We start from the raw sequence: 17316 nt of genomic DNA on the forward strand, positions 1-17316 counted from the left end.
TGGGCTACCAAATCCCTGCTCCCCTGTATGGATACTCTCTTTGTTCTGTTCCGGCTCCGACATCCCATGCCAGACCCTCCCCACCACGGGGTGCTCTGCTCTCACAGTGCTGGGCTGCTCCAGTAGCTGCCCTACCCTGTGCAGATGTACTCCTCCCTACTCAGCTCCAACACTCACCTGGTCTGCCCCTTATGGGGACATCCTCTCATTCCACTTGGGCTCCAACTCTCTGCTCTTAGCCTCTGAGACTCCCTAACCCTGGCCCATCCTCATGAATGCTGAGTCTCTGGTGATGGTGCCATGCCTCTAGACTATAGCAGTTAATCAGGTAGCCCTTCCTCCACAGTCCCCTAGTTCTATGACTGGATTGTCTCCCCTGATTCCATTAGCTGTAGGGTGGTAACTTCTTTTGCTAGTCTTTGACTACCTCACCATATCCTGTATTTTCCCTTAACTCTGCCCACACCTCTCTGTTACCTTCCCATGAAGATCTCTTCATGTGACTATCTGGGGGTGAACTCTCCTGCTTAGAGTACGACTGATATGCTACCTTTCATTTTCTTGGTCTCCCTTCCTGGAAATTTTATTAATTGGATAATGGATCATTTGCATTAATCATCTATGCCTCTTATTTTTACATAGGGTTTCCATCTTTTTGTGTTTTTGCTCTACATTATGAGACATTTCTTTACCTCCCAATAAAATATTTTTCAGTTTCAGAAATCATACGTTTCATTTTCAAGGGTTCTTTCTTGCTTTCTTGGTCTCATGTTTTCATAGCAATCTGCTCTTATTTGCTGGATTCAGAAACTTTGTTAATCTCCTTAAGGATTAATGGAAGTTTCTAGTCTCTTAAGTTTCTTTTCTATTTCTTGAGGTATTTCAGCTTCTTTTGAGGCCAATTATTTTATTTATCTTGACGTTTTTTTTCTTTTGTGCTGTTGGTTTTCTGAATGTATGGGACTCTTTGGTTCTCTGTTCATAAGAATGGGAAAATAAATGGATTTTCCTGGATAGCTGATGAGGCTTTCCTTTGCTATGGGTCTTCCAGGGAAAAAGCAAGACAGCTACCCGTGAGCTCTCTGTATGGGCGACATACTTGTCAGCTTCCGTTTAAAATGAGCAGGTGGAAGGTCAGGGACATTTCACAGAGGGCTGCATCTCCAAGAATGAGTAGGAGTTTTCCAAGTGCAAAATGAGCTCAGTGAGTCCAGGTTCTGGAAGCAATATCTACACAAGCATGGATGTGTAAAACACAATGATATTCCCTAAAAATGAAGAGTTTATATGGAGAAGGAGTCTGGGGGAGGCACCTTAGGAAACCTTAAGGAGAAATAGTGTCAGACTGATTTTATTTATTTATTTATTTATTTATTTAATCATTTAGATTTTGTTTTTAAATTTTTACTAGGATATAACTTATATATAGCCCAGTGCAGATATCTTAACTGATGAAGTTAGGTGTATTTATACATTCAAGTGACAACCACCCAGATGGCGATATAAAACATTTCCATCACCCCAGAAAGAGTGTCAGGCTGACTTTACAGGCTCCCATGGCTGAGCACGTAGAGCCTGTTAGGACCCTGTTGGACTAATTCAGGAGAGAGGTGTGGATCGTGCCATGTGGCTGGAGAGGTTTTCAACTAGAATTGGTAGGGACTGCTCATTAGCTGTGGGTAGGGAGCTCAGGGAGGTGGACAGGCACATAGGACACAGGAATGATAACACCAGCCACAGATCTCTAGGATGTGTTTCCTGCCAGGGACTGTACTAGGAGCTGTTTGCATCTCATCTCATTTTTTTCTCAAGCAAGATTTTATTACTGGCTCCATTTTACAAAAGAGAATCTGAGGCTTGGCAAGTTGGCTCCCACGCCCAGCTCCTGACCACTCACCACACTGGTTATCAGGATGCTCAAAGTAATAGCAAATTGGCAGCAAGGAAGTGGATTGGGTCCATCTTCACTTCCTGACCCTCAGCTTTCTTCATCAGACCAAGGACAGCACTGATTGACCTTGCAGTGGACTGAGAGTTCAAACTTTGAGCTGTCGAGGGCCAAACACACCTGTGTGACTCCAAGGTGATTCACGTGGAACATTCCTAAGGGGGCAAGAAGTGAGGTCTGTCACTAAGCTATTAAGGAAGGTCAATGTCTAGGAGGTTGGACAAAGCCAGACACTTTTTTTTTTTTTTTTTTTTTTTTTTTGCGGTACACGGGTCTCTCACTGTTGTGGCCTCTCCCGTTGTGGAGCACAGGCTCTGGACGCGCAGGCTCAGAGGCCATGGCTCACGGGCCCAGCTGCTCCACGGCATGTGGAACCCTCCCGGACCGGGGCACGAACCCGCGTCCCCTGCATCGGCAGGCGGATTCTCAACCACCGCACCACCAGGGAACCCCAAAGCCAGACACTTTTATGGTGCAGGGAAAACCCTATTGAGCCCCTTCCTCAGAGACTGCAGAATGCAGCCTGGCCACTGACAGGACCTCCCAGACTGGGGTCCTGGCCCCAGATGCCAGCAAGTGGGGAAGTACAGCTCCCAGTTTCTTGCTCATGGGCTTTGCTTTCTTGGGGAGCTCCAGATATTCTTGCTCTGCTCTGTTCAGGGCTCAGCTGCCACCAGGGGTTGCTGTTTCCTTCCCCGGCTGAGTAAAGCGTCTGAGAGCTAGCTCCTGCTGCGTTGGTTTAACTAGGAATGTCTGCTATCAGGCACTCCTTCCCCTTCTCGGGGGCTCTCCGGTGCTGAAGAAGGAGTTCGGACTTTGGGTTCAAACCCCAACCCCACCATCTACAATTTGGATGACTGAGACAAGTCATTCCACTTCTTCGAGCCTCAGTTTTCTCACCTGTGAAATGGGGTGATCATACTTCACAAGGTGGGAGTGAGGATGGAATAAAAGAAAGTGCTGCTGCCTGGAGCGGGAGCTGGTCACTATTTTCACTGCTCCCTCAGCTGCTCTCTGATCCATGGGGGCTCGGGGTCAGGCCTGGGAGCCCTGGGCGGTTGCTCAAAGGACTCACCTGTAAGACCTCAGCCCTTGGCCCCAAACAGCTTCCCCACGAGGAGGAGGTGTCAGTGTCTGAGTTCTTGCCCACACAGAGAACAGGTGTCTATAGGTGAATGGTTTCTGGACAGGAAAGACTCTTCACTTCATTATTTTTTTAGTTTTTACTTTTTTGGCCACGCTGCACGGCTTGTGGGATCCTAGTTCCCTGACCAGGGATTGAACCCCTGCCCCTGCAGTGAAAGCACAGAGTCCTAACCACTGGACCATCAGGGAAGTCCCAAATACTCTTCACTTTAGACTCCTGGAAGCCATCATTATGATTAAATTCCATCAAATGCATTCCTTCCTCCCTTTGTCGGATGCTGTCGCTGTATATGGACCCATGCTGGGCTCTGAGGGCAGAGACAAGGAATAGTGCCCTAGACATGGGGAGTATGTTGTGTAAACATACAAGCAGGCTTGGCCACCTGCCTCTGCAGCAGAGCACAGAAGGCTGCGGGAATGCATCATGGCACAGGGGACGTCAGAGCTAGGCTGCGAAGGAGGAGCAGCATTTTCCCAGGCAATCAAGGCAGGGATGAGAGTGGTCCTGAAAGAAGACACGGCAGCTGCAAACCTGGAGGGGCCAGTGAGCAGAGGCATGGGTGTTTGGCAGACTGGATCTGAGTGTTTCTTAGCTGAGTGACTTTGGGTAAGTTGCTCAATGCTTGAGTCTCACTTGGCTTCATCAGTAAAACAGATATAAAAATGCCCACCTCTCAGAGCTGTTGTGATGATCCAATAGGGTAAGGTCTGCAGAGCCCACATGGGCCATAAATGACAGCTGTCATTCTAGAAAGCTGTCACTGCCCACAACTCTGGAAACATTTCCATAGTCGGCACCATGGATGGTGCCTCTGGGATTACTTGGTGTGTTTGGGGGAGCAGCTGGGAGGTCTGGGCCGTGTCCTGTGGGTCATGGGGAGCCATGGAAGGTTTTCCCCCCAGCTTTATTGACATATAGTTGACATATAACATTATGTACATTTAAGGTGTACAATGAGTTGATTTGATACATTTATATATGGCAAAAGGATTACCACCATAGCATTAGCTAATACCTCCATCCCGTCACATAATTACCATTTCTTTTTTTCGTGGTGAGGACATTTAAGATCTACTGTCTTAGCAACTTTCAAGTATATAATACAGTATCATTAGCTATAATCACCAAGCTGTACATTAGATCCCCAGAACTTGTTAATCTTATAACAGGAAGTTTGGACCCTTTGACCAATTATCTCCCCATTTCCTCAACCCCCTGGCCCCTGGTAACCGCTGCTTTACTCTGCTTCTGTGATTTGGAGCCATGGAAGGTTTTAGAGAAGAGTTGTATATGTCGGATACTTAGGAAGTTCCCCAGAAGCAACGCCTACTCTCAGGAGGTCCTCCAAGTACACACATGATTTTACCATGTGGCCTTCTGGAGGAAATTATAAGTTAGTGTATTCAAAACTGGAGCAGCCTTTGTAATAAACATTGTCCCCTTTCAGGCAAGTCCTGTTTCACGTGGACTCCAATGGAGAAGTGCTTTCTTACTTGATTCTTGTTGCAACAATCTTGGAGGCCTTTCCAGGATCTACCAGGGCCTCCCTGACTGTTCTCACATGCACCTCTGAAAGCCTTGGCATTCTCCAGCCAAGGAGATCACCGCCCTTCAGTGATCTCCAGTGAGTCAATGCCTCCAGTCTCAGGGCCTTTGCGCTTACTGTGCCCTCTGCCTGGCCCACATATCTAAAGCTGATCCATTTCCCCACAGCATCTCACTCCCTGCAATAATATTAACTTATTTACTTGTTTACTTGTCCTTGATGGGCCTTCTCCCCCCAGGGCTGGGAACTCCAGGATAACACAAGGATGGGAACTCTGTTTTGCTCAGCTCTGTGTCTAGCAGGAGAGCCAGGTTCATAGGAGGCCTGTAATTAATATTTGTGAACGAATTTATGAAAGGCAGGTCTTATGCCCATTTCATGGATGAGGACACTGGGGCTCAGAGAGAACACCAACAGGGCAGTTCCAGCCCGCTGGTGTGTAGGGTCGGGGTGGGCGTGGGGGAGGCCGGCGTACGGGGCTGCAGCTCCTGGCGCACAGCGGACGGGAGGATTCGCGGCCGCAGCTCCGGAGCAGGCGCCTGGTTCGCCGGCGGCCGGCCGGAGCGTCCTCAAGGGCGGCGCGGGCGGCAGACTGGGCGGGCACTGGCGGTGGCGGCGCGGGAGGGAGCCGAGCGGGCGGGGAGAGCGGCAGGGCAGCTCCGCTCCGCACGCAGAGAGCGCCGGGCCGCCGGAGCAGGTGAGACCGGCGCGGGCCCCGCAATTTGCCCCGTGGATCCCACGGGCAGAAGGGACCCGGGCCCGAGGGGTTCCCGGGAAGCCGCGCGCTGCCTCTGCCGGGCGACTGGGGAGGGGTCGCCGGGAGGGCTTCGCAGGGGCTCAGAGCCGCGCAACCGGGACGGTGCGGGGAACCCTGCTCCTCGAGCGAACTTGGGCTCCTTCAGTCTCACCTGTCCTCACCTGTGTGCTGCCGGGAGAGCAGGTAAGGGGTGAGTGGAAAATGTGGGCACCGCGGGCTTTAGGAGACAGAAGCTGTTTGCTGAAATTTCAGGAAACAAAGCAGACATTCTTCTCTCCATTCTTAGCTCACGGGAGAATTGATATTATTTGTATTATCCATTAGTTTTCCTCTGAGTGCTGGGAAGGCAGGCTGCAGTGGAGGGCTCCCCCCTCCCCCCTTCCCCCCCGGGTTGCAGATGTTTCCACCTTGTCACGAGAACCGCTTGGGATCTAAACCTGGAGACACTATTTCACTGACTTTGCACAATAGTCTGCCTTCCCGCTCCCAGAATCGCCACCCCCTGGGGTGTGCCTGGAGGACCTGAGGTCTCCTGGTCCGCACTGGGCACCTCTGAGGAATGCAGTGGGAAGTGAGGGACAGTCTTGGTGTGAGGGCCCTCCGGGGAACTCCAAATCACCCAGAAGGGTCTGAAGTGGTCGGAGTGGCCCCAGCTCAGCAGCCCAGGGGAGTGGATGCGATCACCTTGAGGTGATCCAGGTGAAGAGTTGCATTGCTGGAGGCTGCAAGGGATAGACACTCGCTTGTGATAGCCCTTCAAGCCCACGTCTCTCCCCTGGGAGCTGTGCTCTTGTGTTCTGCCCCGGCGAGGGGCCTCTGGGGTTCTGAACTGTGTCGGGAAGGAGGCAGCTCTATCTAGGAGTGTCATTCCATTAGGGACTCCAAACCCGCATCTGCTTGGGAAGGATGAGGGGCTGGAGAGGCTGGGCTGTCCGCAGAGCTGCCCCGGGAGGAGGGGGCTCTGAGCCAGCATGCTGGGGCCCCAGGCCAGGGGACGCTGGGCGCTGCCACCCCACCTGGGGCATCTTCTCACTTGGGCGAGCCACATCCCGGCACCCCCAGGTGCTCACCCAGTCACGCTTTGTTGGGGATTGGATGTCCATCTCCGACCCTGCCTCTACCGCTCCGCCTGCCCACATTAGTTCACCTCCTGCTTCAAGACAGGCCCCGTTCCTCTTTCCTCCTTTTCAAAATCTCTCTGTCTGGCAGAGCCTGGTGCAGGGGGCTTCAGAATCAGACTGACCAGGGTTCCAGTTCAGCTTTGCCACTTACTGACTGTGGGGACGTTGGCCAGGTCCCTTCATCTAACTGGGCCTCAGTGTCCTCCTCTTTGAAATGGGGCTGATACTAGATCCAACCATATGAATTTGCTGTCTTTGCAGGTTGAAAGTGCTTGGATACTGGCAATTTCATAGTTCAGCCTAGTAATGCCTTCCTCCCGGGGCTTCAGTGTGGATTAATGCTCAGGGAGATGTCTTGTGCCCAAAGCTCTGTGAAGGCTAAAGTCCCTTCTGCCCTCTGTCTCCCAGCAAAGTGTGCGCTCTCCAGGGTGAGGCAAGACACACCCGCTCCTTGGGCTCTCTGCAAGACTGGGCTCCCGCCTTCCCTCCCCTGCCTGTCTTTCCAAATTCCCCTTCCTGCTCCTCTGGGTATGGCAGGCTCAGTTGCTTCCATTCTCTCCCCAACCCCTGCCCAGTTACAGCCCCTGAGGCTGCTTGGGCCTCCCATGTGTCTGCGGGACCAAACTCAGACCAGAGTCACCTCTGCATGCGTGCTGCCACTGCCTTCTCCCTACTGCCCCTGTGCAATTTCTACAGAAGGAAACCAGCTTTCGTGCTGACCTGGGGCTCAGGGGTTTGAATTATTACTGCCTTGCCCCTGGAGAATGCTTCTGGAAATCCTCAGTTCCTGTGTACAGAGGGCCTTTCTGGGGTAGGGGCTTATGGAGTGGTTCCCTCCCTGGTATTCCCTTCCAGCATCTGCAGCTCTGGAGAAAGATGCAAGGGCCAGATGGCAGTTCTGCTCCTTTCTTGGTCCCCCAAAGATCTCCTTCCCATGTTGATGCTCTCCCAGCCCCAGCACTTCCCTCCTCTGCCCCAGTCCCAGAAGCTGCTGGGAAGGGCTGATTTGCGTTCAGGCAGCTGTGTGGTCTAATCAGCAGGGACTGGTGTGGGGTTTCCTGGCTCACTGGTGACCATCCCTTGTGTTAGCTCTTTATGGATTCTCTGAGAAGAGGGCTGCAAGCCAGGCAGATCCCCAGTGCTGCCTTCAGCCCTCCCCCTCCTCCTGTCTTGGCCCTTTCCCTCAATCTATTCTCTACATCCAAATGACCTTTCTGGAATGAACTTGGGCTTGCTGGCAGCCTTTCAGCAGCTCACCCAGCATTCCTGGTCTGGCCCACCTCTCCAGCCCATCTTTTGCTACTCCCTTCCACCTACTCTAGGCTCTAGTTATTCTGAACTGCTTACTGTTCTCTGAGGAGGCTTTCTTCTTTCCTGACTCCTTGCCTTTGTACCCTGTTCCCTGTACCTTGAATTCCTTCCTCCACCTTGTCTATTTGGATAGTTAACTCCTCTTGGATCCTTTGAGCCCTGGATCCATGTCCCCTCTTCTCTCATCTGCCTGCTTCCTTCCTCGATCTCCCAGCTCACAGGCATTCCATTCATACTGGTTTTGGTGATGGCAATGTGGCATTGAGGTTCATCTGTGTTCCTGGTGGCTAGTTCCTCTGGTCTGGGAGGGACACGGCTGTATAAGTCATCTTTGCAGACTTTGTTTCTAGCGTGGGACTTGGTACATGCTTATTGAGTGAATGAATGAACGAAGCAGGAAGGATTTTCTGGAGCCCTCCCCATCTAGTAATGGCACTCTGATCATGCTGAGCTTGGCCAGTTTGGAACCAATGGTGTTGTTTCCCATTGTTGACCCAGCCCTGGCTGTTGGTCAACCAGAGTCTTGGATTTCCATCTTATTTGCTGCTTCTGAGCACAGTGTATCTGCCACAGTTTCATGCAGCTATGGCTGTTTTTTCACTCAAATACTGGACCTTATATTTTGCCCTGGTATATTACATTTTGTCACATTCAATTCCAAATGACTCTTTTTGCCCAAAGACTGTGGTACCAGAAAAATCCTCTTGCTTCTGGGATTGGGTAGCTGAAATAACCAGACTATAAACTGTCATTCGAATTCACGACGATCTTGTTCGTGGCAAAATGTGACTCATCTTTATAAGCCAAATTAAATGTACAGTGAGTGACATTTTTGACGGCTGACAAATAGGTTTTATTGACCTCTGGTTAATTTTGGCTATACCCTGTAAAAACTGTCTCTAACTTAGCACTTGAACATAAAGAACATATATAATGTTCACAGTTCACAAATAGACACAACCATTATAAGGCCTCAAAGAATATCTGAAATAGGGTATTCCTCTATGAACAGTACTTATCAAAATGGGGTCCAAGGACCATGTGCATCGGAGTCATATGGGTCAGTTGTTAAAATACAGATTCCTGAGCCCCATCCCGGACTCACATAACTGCATCTCCTGGTGAGGGATTCCGGAATCTGCGCTTTCAATCTGCTCCTGGAATGATTCTGATGTCTCCTGAAGGTTGAGAACTGCTTGTGGGATTAGTGATGACTAGAGAAGTCATGAGGAAGGTGAGCCCTAGTGGTGTGTGATGATGCGGTGGCGCTCCACGTCAAAATATCTTTCATTGGCATTACCACCTGGAAGCTCTGGAGTCCAAATTCCAATTAAGTCTTGGCAGAGGGTCCCTTGTGTTAAGGCACCAGAGGAAGACAGCCAGGCTGGGCCGGGACATGGAGGTATGGCCCAGGCTGGTGTCTGGGAGCTGCAAGCTGTGACTTGAGCATAGGCATGGAGGGGACCCACAGGGAAGGCAGTGGGCATCCCTTGACCTTGGCCTGGTGTGTGTGTACACATAGGGGTCAGGAGGAGAGAGCTGGTGTGCTGATGACCAAGTCTTTGCATACCTGGCTGTCTTCAACTCTGCCATGTGTCACCTGAGAAACAAGGCTGGCAGGGCAGGTAGGGGCTGAGACCAGAAGGGCACACTGTGTGTCAAGCCCCGAGGTTTTTGTTCTGTCCTAAAGGGGTGCCATGGAAGGACCTGAGCACATGGCAGAATGTGTTCCTGTCTCTATTTGCATAAAATGTGATAAGGGGATTTCTACCCATGTTCCCTAAGTAATTCTGTCCCTGAACTCTGCATGCAACAGTCCAACTTCTTGATCATCAAAATAGCCTCAAACTCTGAGGTCAGAGGGAATTTGTGGAACAGGTTCTGAGGTCAGACAGACCTGGGTTTGTATCTGGACCCCCTTACTTATTAGCTGTGTGACTATGGGCAAGTTGCTTTACATCTCTGAGTTTCAGGTCCCCTAGGTCTCAGCCTTGGGAAGGAAGCAGCCATGAACCTCTCTACCTGGTCCCCACTCTTCCCTGGATTCCACACAGGAGACACTATCCTTCAGTGCCATTTGTCTTTGCTTTACAGATGTCATCATTGAATCTCCTGGAATCTTTTCACATCCACCATGAATATCTCTCACTTCCTGGCCTTGCTGCTTCCAGAATCCCCACAGGGTCAAAACAGGAGCAAGTCAAGTTCTCTGTACGCTCCATACAACTTCTCTGACTACTGCCAGGATTCCATAGACCTAGTGGTCTTCATTGTCACCTCCTACAGCATTGAGACCATTGTGGGAGTCCTGGGCAACCTCTGCCTGATATGTGTGACCATTAGGCAGAAGGAGAAGGCCAATGTGACCAACCTGCTTATTGCCAACCTGGCCTTCTCTGACTTCCTCATGTGCCTCATCTGCCAGCCACTCACAGCTATCTACACCCTCATGGACTACTGGATCTTTGGCGAGGTCCTTTGCAAGATATCGGCCTTTATCCAGTGTATGTCGGTGACAGTCTCCATCCTCTCGCTTGTACTTGTGGCTCTGGAGAGGCATCAGCTCATCATCAATCCAACAGGCTGGAAACCCAGTGTCTCCCAGGCCTACCTGGGGATTGTGGTCATCTGGCTCATTGCGGGCTTCCTTTCCCTGCCCTTCCTGGCTAACAGCGTTCTAGAGAATGTCTTTCATAAGAACCACTCCAAGGCTCTGGAGTTTCTGGTGGATAAGGTGGTCTGTACTGAGTCCTGGCCAGTGGACCATCACCGCATCATCTACACCACCTTTCTTCTGCTCTTCCAGTACTGCGTCCCACTGGCCTTCATCTTGGTCTGCTACGTCCGCATCTACCAGCGTCTGCGGAAGCGGGGGCGGGTATTCCACAAGGGCACCTACAGCTTTCGGGCTTGGCAGATGAAGCGGATCAATGTGATGCTTGTGGTCATGGTGGCTGCCTTTGCTGTGCTTTGGCTGCCCCTGCATGTGTTCAATAGCCTGGAGGACTGGTACCATGAGGCCATCCCCATCTGTCATGGCAACCTCATCTTCTTGGTATGCCACCTGCTTGCCATGGCCTCTACCTGTGTCAACCCTTTCATCTATGGCTTTCTCAACACCAACTTCAAGAAGGAGGTCAAGGCCTTGGTGCTGACTTGCAAGCGGAGGGTCCCTGTGGAGGAGTCCGAGCATCTGCCTCTGTCCACAGTGCACACGGAAGTCTCCAAAGGGTCTCTGAGGCTCAGTGGCAGGTCTAACCCCATTTAGTCAGGTTTAGGGCTTCTCTCTGCCATGTTCATTACCAGCCTCCCTCACTTAGCTAAGTGGGCACGTTGCAAGCTGGGCGTGGCACTGGCCTTGTGGGGCCCAGATAGGGTAGCAAGAGCCTGTTTTTGCATCCATTTGCCTTGTGAAGCCGAGCATTCTGATGGTTCAGCTATTGTTCTTGGAAGAATTCTGAGTCTGGATTCTGCAGGTCGCACACAGTATGTCTTGCATCCTGAGCAGAAGCCAGAGCCGGAGATGGTCTGATTGATGGTCTGTAGTTCATTCTGGTAACTCAACAACAGATGCCCATCCCGGAAGCCCAGGGATTTCACTTCCACCAGTGAGGCTGCAAGGCCATGGTGCGGTCAGGGGAAGAACACATGGAGTCAGAGTTCTGGACCTTGGTAAACCCCTAACCTCTGTGGGAGACGATGTTTGTGGATGGGCTTTGTAAGTGGTAAAGAGTTCTATGGAGGCAAGACAGTGGGATTACTGTATATCATTAGCACATCCAGCTGCAGAGAAGGGACCCTGGCAGCCAGCTCACACTCCTCTGCAGTAGGAAAATCAGCCCTGAGCAGCGGGAATTCCAGGGTTCACATCCTACTCCATCCTTTTTCTCTTTCTTTGTATCTGCCACCTTGAATGGAAATAAGCCTGCAAGCATCTCTCCTTGATAAGACTGTGGGCCCCTTGAGGGTGACATCTGTATTGTCAAAGAGCTTGGGTCCCCTATGCCTGGGACAGTCCCTGGCACAGGGAGAGAGCTCCAGAAAGATTTACCATGGTGACAAGAAAGGTAGCAGGTGCCCCTGCTGAGTGCTCAGCTGAGGACAGCACCCTGCGACACAGTCCAGTGTAGGAAGGGCTCAGGCTGCTGCAGCCACACTCTCTCGCCTGCCCTTCCTTGCCTCCCAAGACCTCTCTTGACAAGGCAGCTGGCCAAGGACTCTGCGGCCCTGCCCAGTCCACCCACTGCAGAGATTTACAGTACTTAAGGCCATGACTCCAGCCTCCTTCGTTCCACTCTGCCCCTGAGCTGACTTGCCCCGGGTGATGTGTCACCGTTCTTCCGAAGCCTCCCCAGGACTTTGGGCCTCCCAGCAGCTTTCAGTAATGGCAGGGCCAGGGAGGGAGTTCTTAAAGTCTGGGGCATGGGCTGAAAGGAGCAGAGTGTCCCCCTTCCTCCGGCCAGCCTGGGAGATAGAGAAAGGGCTATGATGAGTATGAATATCTAACCCATGGAGGTCAAGGTTCAGGCTTCTGGATCCAAGGCTTCATCTGTGTGTGGACCAGACAGCTTGTCCTTGCAGAAAGGGAAATGTCAAGATTGCTTGTGGGCCACCTTGGATGGGATGTCCAGACCTGGTTGTACCTGCTCAGACCTGCAGAGTGGCTAGCGGCTGGACCCACCATGGCCTCCCGGGGCAGGGTATTCAAGTCTCTAGACCCTTTGAGGGTCCTCACTGTGAGGCTCCTAGGGTTGGCTCTACACAGGGCATCTGGCAAAGGGCCAGGTAGCAGGAGATTGAACAGCCACATTTGATCATCTCTCTGGCCTGGCCTCTGACCAAGAACCCGTACAGCTGACACCAAAGACAACTGCTCTTTGAGTCACCAGCTTCCTTCCTGGGAGCTCCCTTCCTGGAACTGTTTGTTTTGTCCCAACTTCTGGTCACATCTCTCATTCCGTTCCTTTGCTCACCTTTATCCTATTTTTTTGGACAGATTGTTGAGCCATTCTCTTGGTTGCAGCTTGTGCTTGTCCTCTGGTGCCACCTGCTGCTGGCTGCTCCAGGTAACCACCTGCCAGCAAAGCCCAGACCATGGGACCCATTCCAGAAAGATGTCATTGCTTAAGCTCCGCAAGGAACTGGGGGCCTCAGGCCCCTCCCGATCCCATACGATTGCCTGGAGTTTGTGTGTCACCACTCATCTCAGTGGTGCCAAGATGCTTGGGGACAAGGATGCTTTAGGGTGCTAGCATGCTTGAAGACTGGGGGACCAGGCTGAGCATGTGGTGAAGGTGCTTGGCATTGGGAATTCGGGTAGCGGATGGAAGCCTCGCTGAGTATCTTCTGTGCTCCCCTCACCTTGCTGGGTTGGCATGACTTGCCTGGATGGCTGTCTCCTGCTCCTGGTTCCTAATGACCCTTGGGGTTTCCCATTTATCCCACCTTTGGCCCTTGTATCTCAAAGTGTACTCCGAAGACGAGCAGCCTTAGCATCACTTGGAGCTTGTTTGGCATGTAGAATCTCTCTTCCCACCCCAGACCTATTGAATCAGAATCTGCATTTTATCAAGATCTCTGAGTTAATGGTGCAAACATTCGAGAAGCTCTCCTCTAGGAAACAGATTGCCCTGGAGCCTGGAGCCACCTTTAGACACCCACAGTGGGATCTCCAGTAGAGCTATAGGAATCCTAGTTCTAGAGATATGGCTGTAAAATGGTATTGCTGAAAAGGTAGATTCAGTTTTGATTGCATATCTGGCTGCATGTGGACATATTTCTTGTGGCCTTTTCCTTCCTTCAATAAATATTTGTGAAATGAACAGTTTGCATGGTTATATTCTTGGCGAACGTGCTCCTCTGTATTCTGCTCTGTTTCACTTAAAACTGTATCATCAACAGTTTTCCATCTTGCTGGGTATTATTTTTGCCAGCTGGTTAAGAATCTAGAAAATGCTCCAGTGAAAGCTGGTGCCTCTGAAGAGCATCTCTCTTTAGCTCTTGGAGGGGCCTTCTCTCACCCAGAAAACAGACCTGCCCCTGATAGTAGTGGGAGTAACCCATCTTCAGAGGAGCACCATGGCTGGAATTGGAGACCCACATCGACAAAGACTGCCTGGGGACACTCGGAGGGTGCAAAACCTTATTGAGTCCTGTCGATGAGAGTGTAAATCCTACCTAACTTTAGCCCTTCTTTATTATTTTTATTTCTTATTTTTCAACTGCGCCACATGGCTTGTGGGATCTTAGTTCCCCGACCAGGGATTGAACCTGGGCCATGGTAGTGAAAGCCCTGAGTCCTAACCACTGGACCGCCAGAGAACTCCCAAGCCCTCCCTTTTTAAAGAAATGACCTTGACTTGTTTTTTCCATCATAAAAGTAATCATATTCATTTTAAAAAATATGCAAAATAAAAATAAAATGAAAAAGGAAATAATATTTCACCACCCAAAGATGATTACTGTTTATAGTTTAGGGAGTTATTTCTTTAGTTTTTATATATATAGTGTTAGGGTGTTTTTTGTTTGTTTGTTTGTTTGTTTAAAACATGGTTGAGATCATACTGTGAGCGTATGCAGATTTACATGTAAATTTAAGGATTATTTTATCTTTTTATTGCTTAACTTTATAAGAATATTTATTCATTCATTCAACAAATACCAGTTACATGGTAGGTGCTGGGGGTAAGTGATAAATAAAATAGACACCATCCCTGTTCTCAGGGAGTTTATAATCCAGTCAGTGGGTCCATTCTGCATCCTTAATCATTATCTATTGTGGCATATTTAGATGTTCCTAGACCTATGATAAAGAATTTTGTGACAAATGTCTATGCAGAGAACTTTCCTCTGTATTTGGAATTATTTCCTGAGGAGAGATTTCCAGAAGTGGAATTAGTGGGTCAAAGGACATGGTCATCTTTCAGGGCTCTTGATGTGTATTGCTAAACTGATTTCCCAAGAGGCTGGAATGATTTCCACTCCCTGAATAGTGCCTGCTTCCCTGTACCCTGGACACTGTTGAAAAATTACCATTAATGAAAAGACCCCCATGTTCACTCGATCTTGTTTTCCTCTCATTCACTCATGAGCATCACTCCAACATCACCAGTTTTCTGGGCTCCCCTTCACACAAAACTCCTCCAGAGGCTTGTGGAATCTCGAAGTCTCTGCTTCTCCTCCTCCCATGCTCTTTTGTCCCTCCAAGTAGCTCTTGCCAAGGTCACTGGTGACCTCCGTGTTGCCAAATACCATGACCAATTCTCAGTCTTGTCTTATGTGGCAATCAGCATCATGCGGCAGTTGGTCAGCTTTTTCTCTTTGAAACTCTTCTGCATGTGACTACTTCAGGAAGACACTTGCGGTTCTCTCCTGACTCACGGGGCACTCCTTCTCAAGCTCCTTTCCTGGGCTCTCATCTCCCTGACCTTGGAACATTGGCCTGTCCCCAGGAAACCATGGAGGCCCATCTGCTCTCATTCCCTAGGTGGGTTCATCCAGGCTCCTGGCTTTCTTTTTTCTTTTTTTTTTTGTGGTACGCGGGCCTCTCATTGTTGTGGCCTCTCCTGTTGCGGAGCACAGGCTCCGGATGCGCAGGTTCAGTGGCCATGGCTCACGGGCCTAGCCGCTCCATGGCATGTGGGATCCTCCCGGACTGGGGCACGAACCCATGTCCCCTGCATCGGCAGGCAGACTCTCAACCACTGCGCCACCAGGGAAGCCCTCCTGGCTTTCAGTACCACCAAATGTTTCAATGTCCAATGCTCCCAAATGGGAATCTCTAGTCTGGACTTTCCCCTGCTCTCCAGATTTGTTTATCCAGCCATTACTTTGTGTTTACTGGACATCCAATCAGGGTGTTCAAAAGCAGGCTCCTGATTTGCCTCCTCACCTCTTCTTCCTTAATCTCCCCCTTTCAGTAAATGGCAACTCCCTCATTTCATTTCATTGCATCCCAGTCTTGGGACCAACCTTCTGTTTACACTCCACATCCAATCCATCACCAAGTTCTGAAAGTTCTGCCTTCAAAATGTATTGAGCATGACCATTTCTCACCTCCCCTGTCTCTGCCTTAGACCACCTGGTCTAAGCCAACATCACATCTACCAATGTTATTGCACTGGCCTTCTCTCTGGTCTCACTCATTCAGAGCGATCCTTTGAAGCCTAAGTCAGGTCCCTCCACACCTCTGTTTAAAACCCTTCATTAGCTTTCTGCCACTCAGAGTAGAATTCACAGTCCATGGCCTGCCCAAGCCATCTGCCTGTCTCTGACGTCACTTCTTACCACCTTACCCTCGCCCACCCCCTGCACCAGTGCTGGCCCCTCTGCTGCTGTCCCTTGAACACTCTAAGATTGCTCCTACCTCAGCCCTCTGTGCTCCCACTCGGGCTGCTTGGAATGCTACCCCTGATATCAATGGTTTCACTCCTTTGCTCCCTTTACCTTAAGTGAGCTTTTATCAGAAGATTGCTTCCTCAACCATGTTATAAAAATATAAGCCCCCTCACTCTGCATTCCTACTTTATGCCATAGCACCTAGTACCCTATGACATGCTTACACACATTGACTGCTTCACTGTGGAGTGTCTCATTTCCTCATTAGAATACAAACCCCATGAAGGCAGGGACCTTGTATGTTTCGTTCACTATCTAGCTCTCCAAAGAGTGTCTGCATATGGGAGGTGCAGAAGAAATATCTGTAGAGTAATACATTTAAACACTTTTATATTTGATCAGTGAGCATTGATGACTTCAGCCTCTTGTTTGTGGAGTCCAGTCTGGCTTTGTAGGATTTTGGTCCCAGGTTTCATAGCTATTGTGAGCCAACTGTGTGACCCTGAGCAGCTCCCTTTGCATATTGCTTTCCGATTCCTCATCTGTAATAATGCTGACTGCTATGTATTTAGTGTCCCAAACACTCTGCTAGACACTACACACATTGCCTCTCCTCAACCCTGGGATTGGGTAGATGAAGAAACTGAAGCTTAGAGAGGTGAAAAACTTTATCCCAGTTTTCAGAAAGAGCCAGGTTTAAAACCCAGTCTGATGGATCCCAAAGCCCATGACTTGGACTGTTGCAGCATGAAAGAAGGCTGACCAGATGGCCTCTAAGCTGCCTTCCAGCTTTTAGCTAGAGAGTTTGAACTTTAGGACAATGGGGAAGCATTGTAGGGCTTTCAGCAGGGGAATGGCATGGTCAGGTTATATTGAGAGAGAGCTCTGTGGCTGAATGGGCCCGGGTTCCCCTAAAAGCAGAAGCTGAGGCAGAGGCTTATGGGCTTTTTCTTTATTAGAGAATCCAATCCCAGGAAACAGATTGAGGGACCTGGGGAATGAAACAGGGAAAAAGAGAGAGCCAATTCCAAGATATTTTATGAGCCGATTGTTTCTAAGAGGCAGATGATCACTTGATTTTTGGTATAGCTATCTCAGGACAGTCTGTCTGGAAGGAGAAAGAAGTAAGAATTTATTCATTGGCTCCTT

The 17316-nt window shown here is 50.0% G+C and overlaps 1 protein-coding gene across 2 annotated transcripts; it reads left to right on the forward strand.

Moving 5' to 3' along the window:
• The first annotated feature begins 5283 nt into the window (after positions 1–5283).
• NPY4R2 (neuropeptide Y receptor Y4-2) lies at positions 5284–11758 on the forward strand. 2 transcript variants are annotated; one of them, XM_082602176.1, is made up of 2 exons: positions 5284–5338; positions 9925–11758. In XM_082602176.1, the coding sequence occupies exon 2, from the start codon at positions 9965–9967 to the stop codon at positions 11096–11098; it is 1134 nt and encodes a 377-aa protein (XP_082458302.1). In that variant the 5' UTR covers positions 5284–5338; positions 9925–9964; the 3' UTR covers positions 11099–11758. The 2 variants fall into 2 exon arrangements, with proteins under 2 accessions (XP_082458302.1, XP_082458301.1); XM_082602175.1 differs by having other exon boundaries at positions 5300–5581.
• Positions 11759–17316: the final 5558 nt, after the last annotated feature.

The sequence above is a fragment of the Mesoplodon mirus genome, assembly GCF_964341445.2.
Source record: "Mesoplodon mirus genome assembly, chromosome: 2".
In the NCBI taxonomy this organism is placed as follows: domain Eukaryota; kingdom Metazoa; phylum Chordata; class Mammalia; order Artiodactyla; family Ziphiidae; genus Mesoplodon; species Mesoplodon mirus.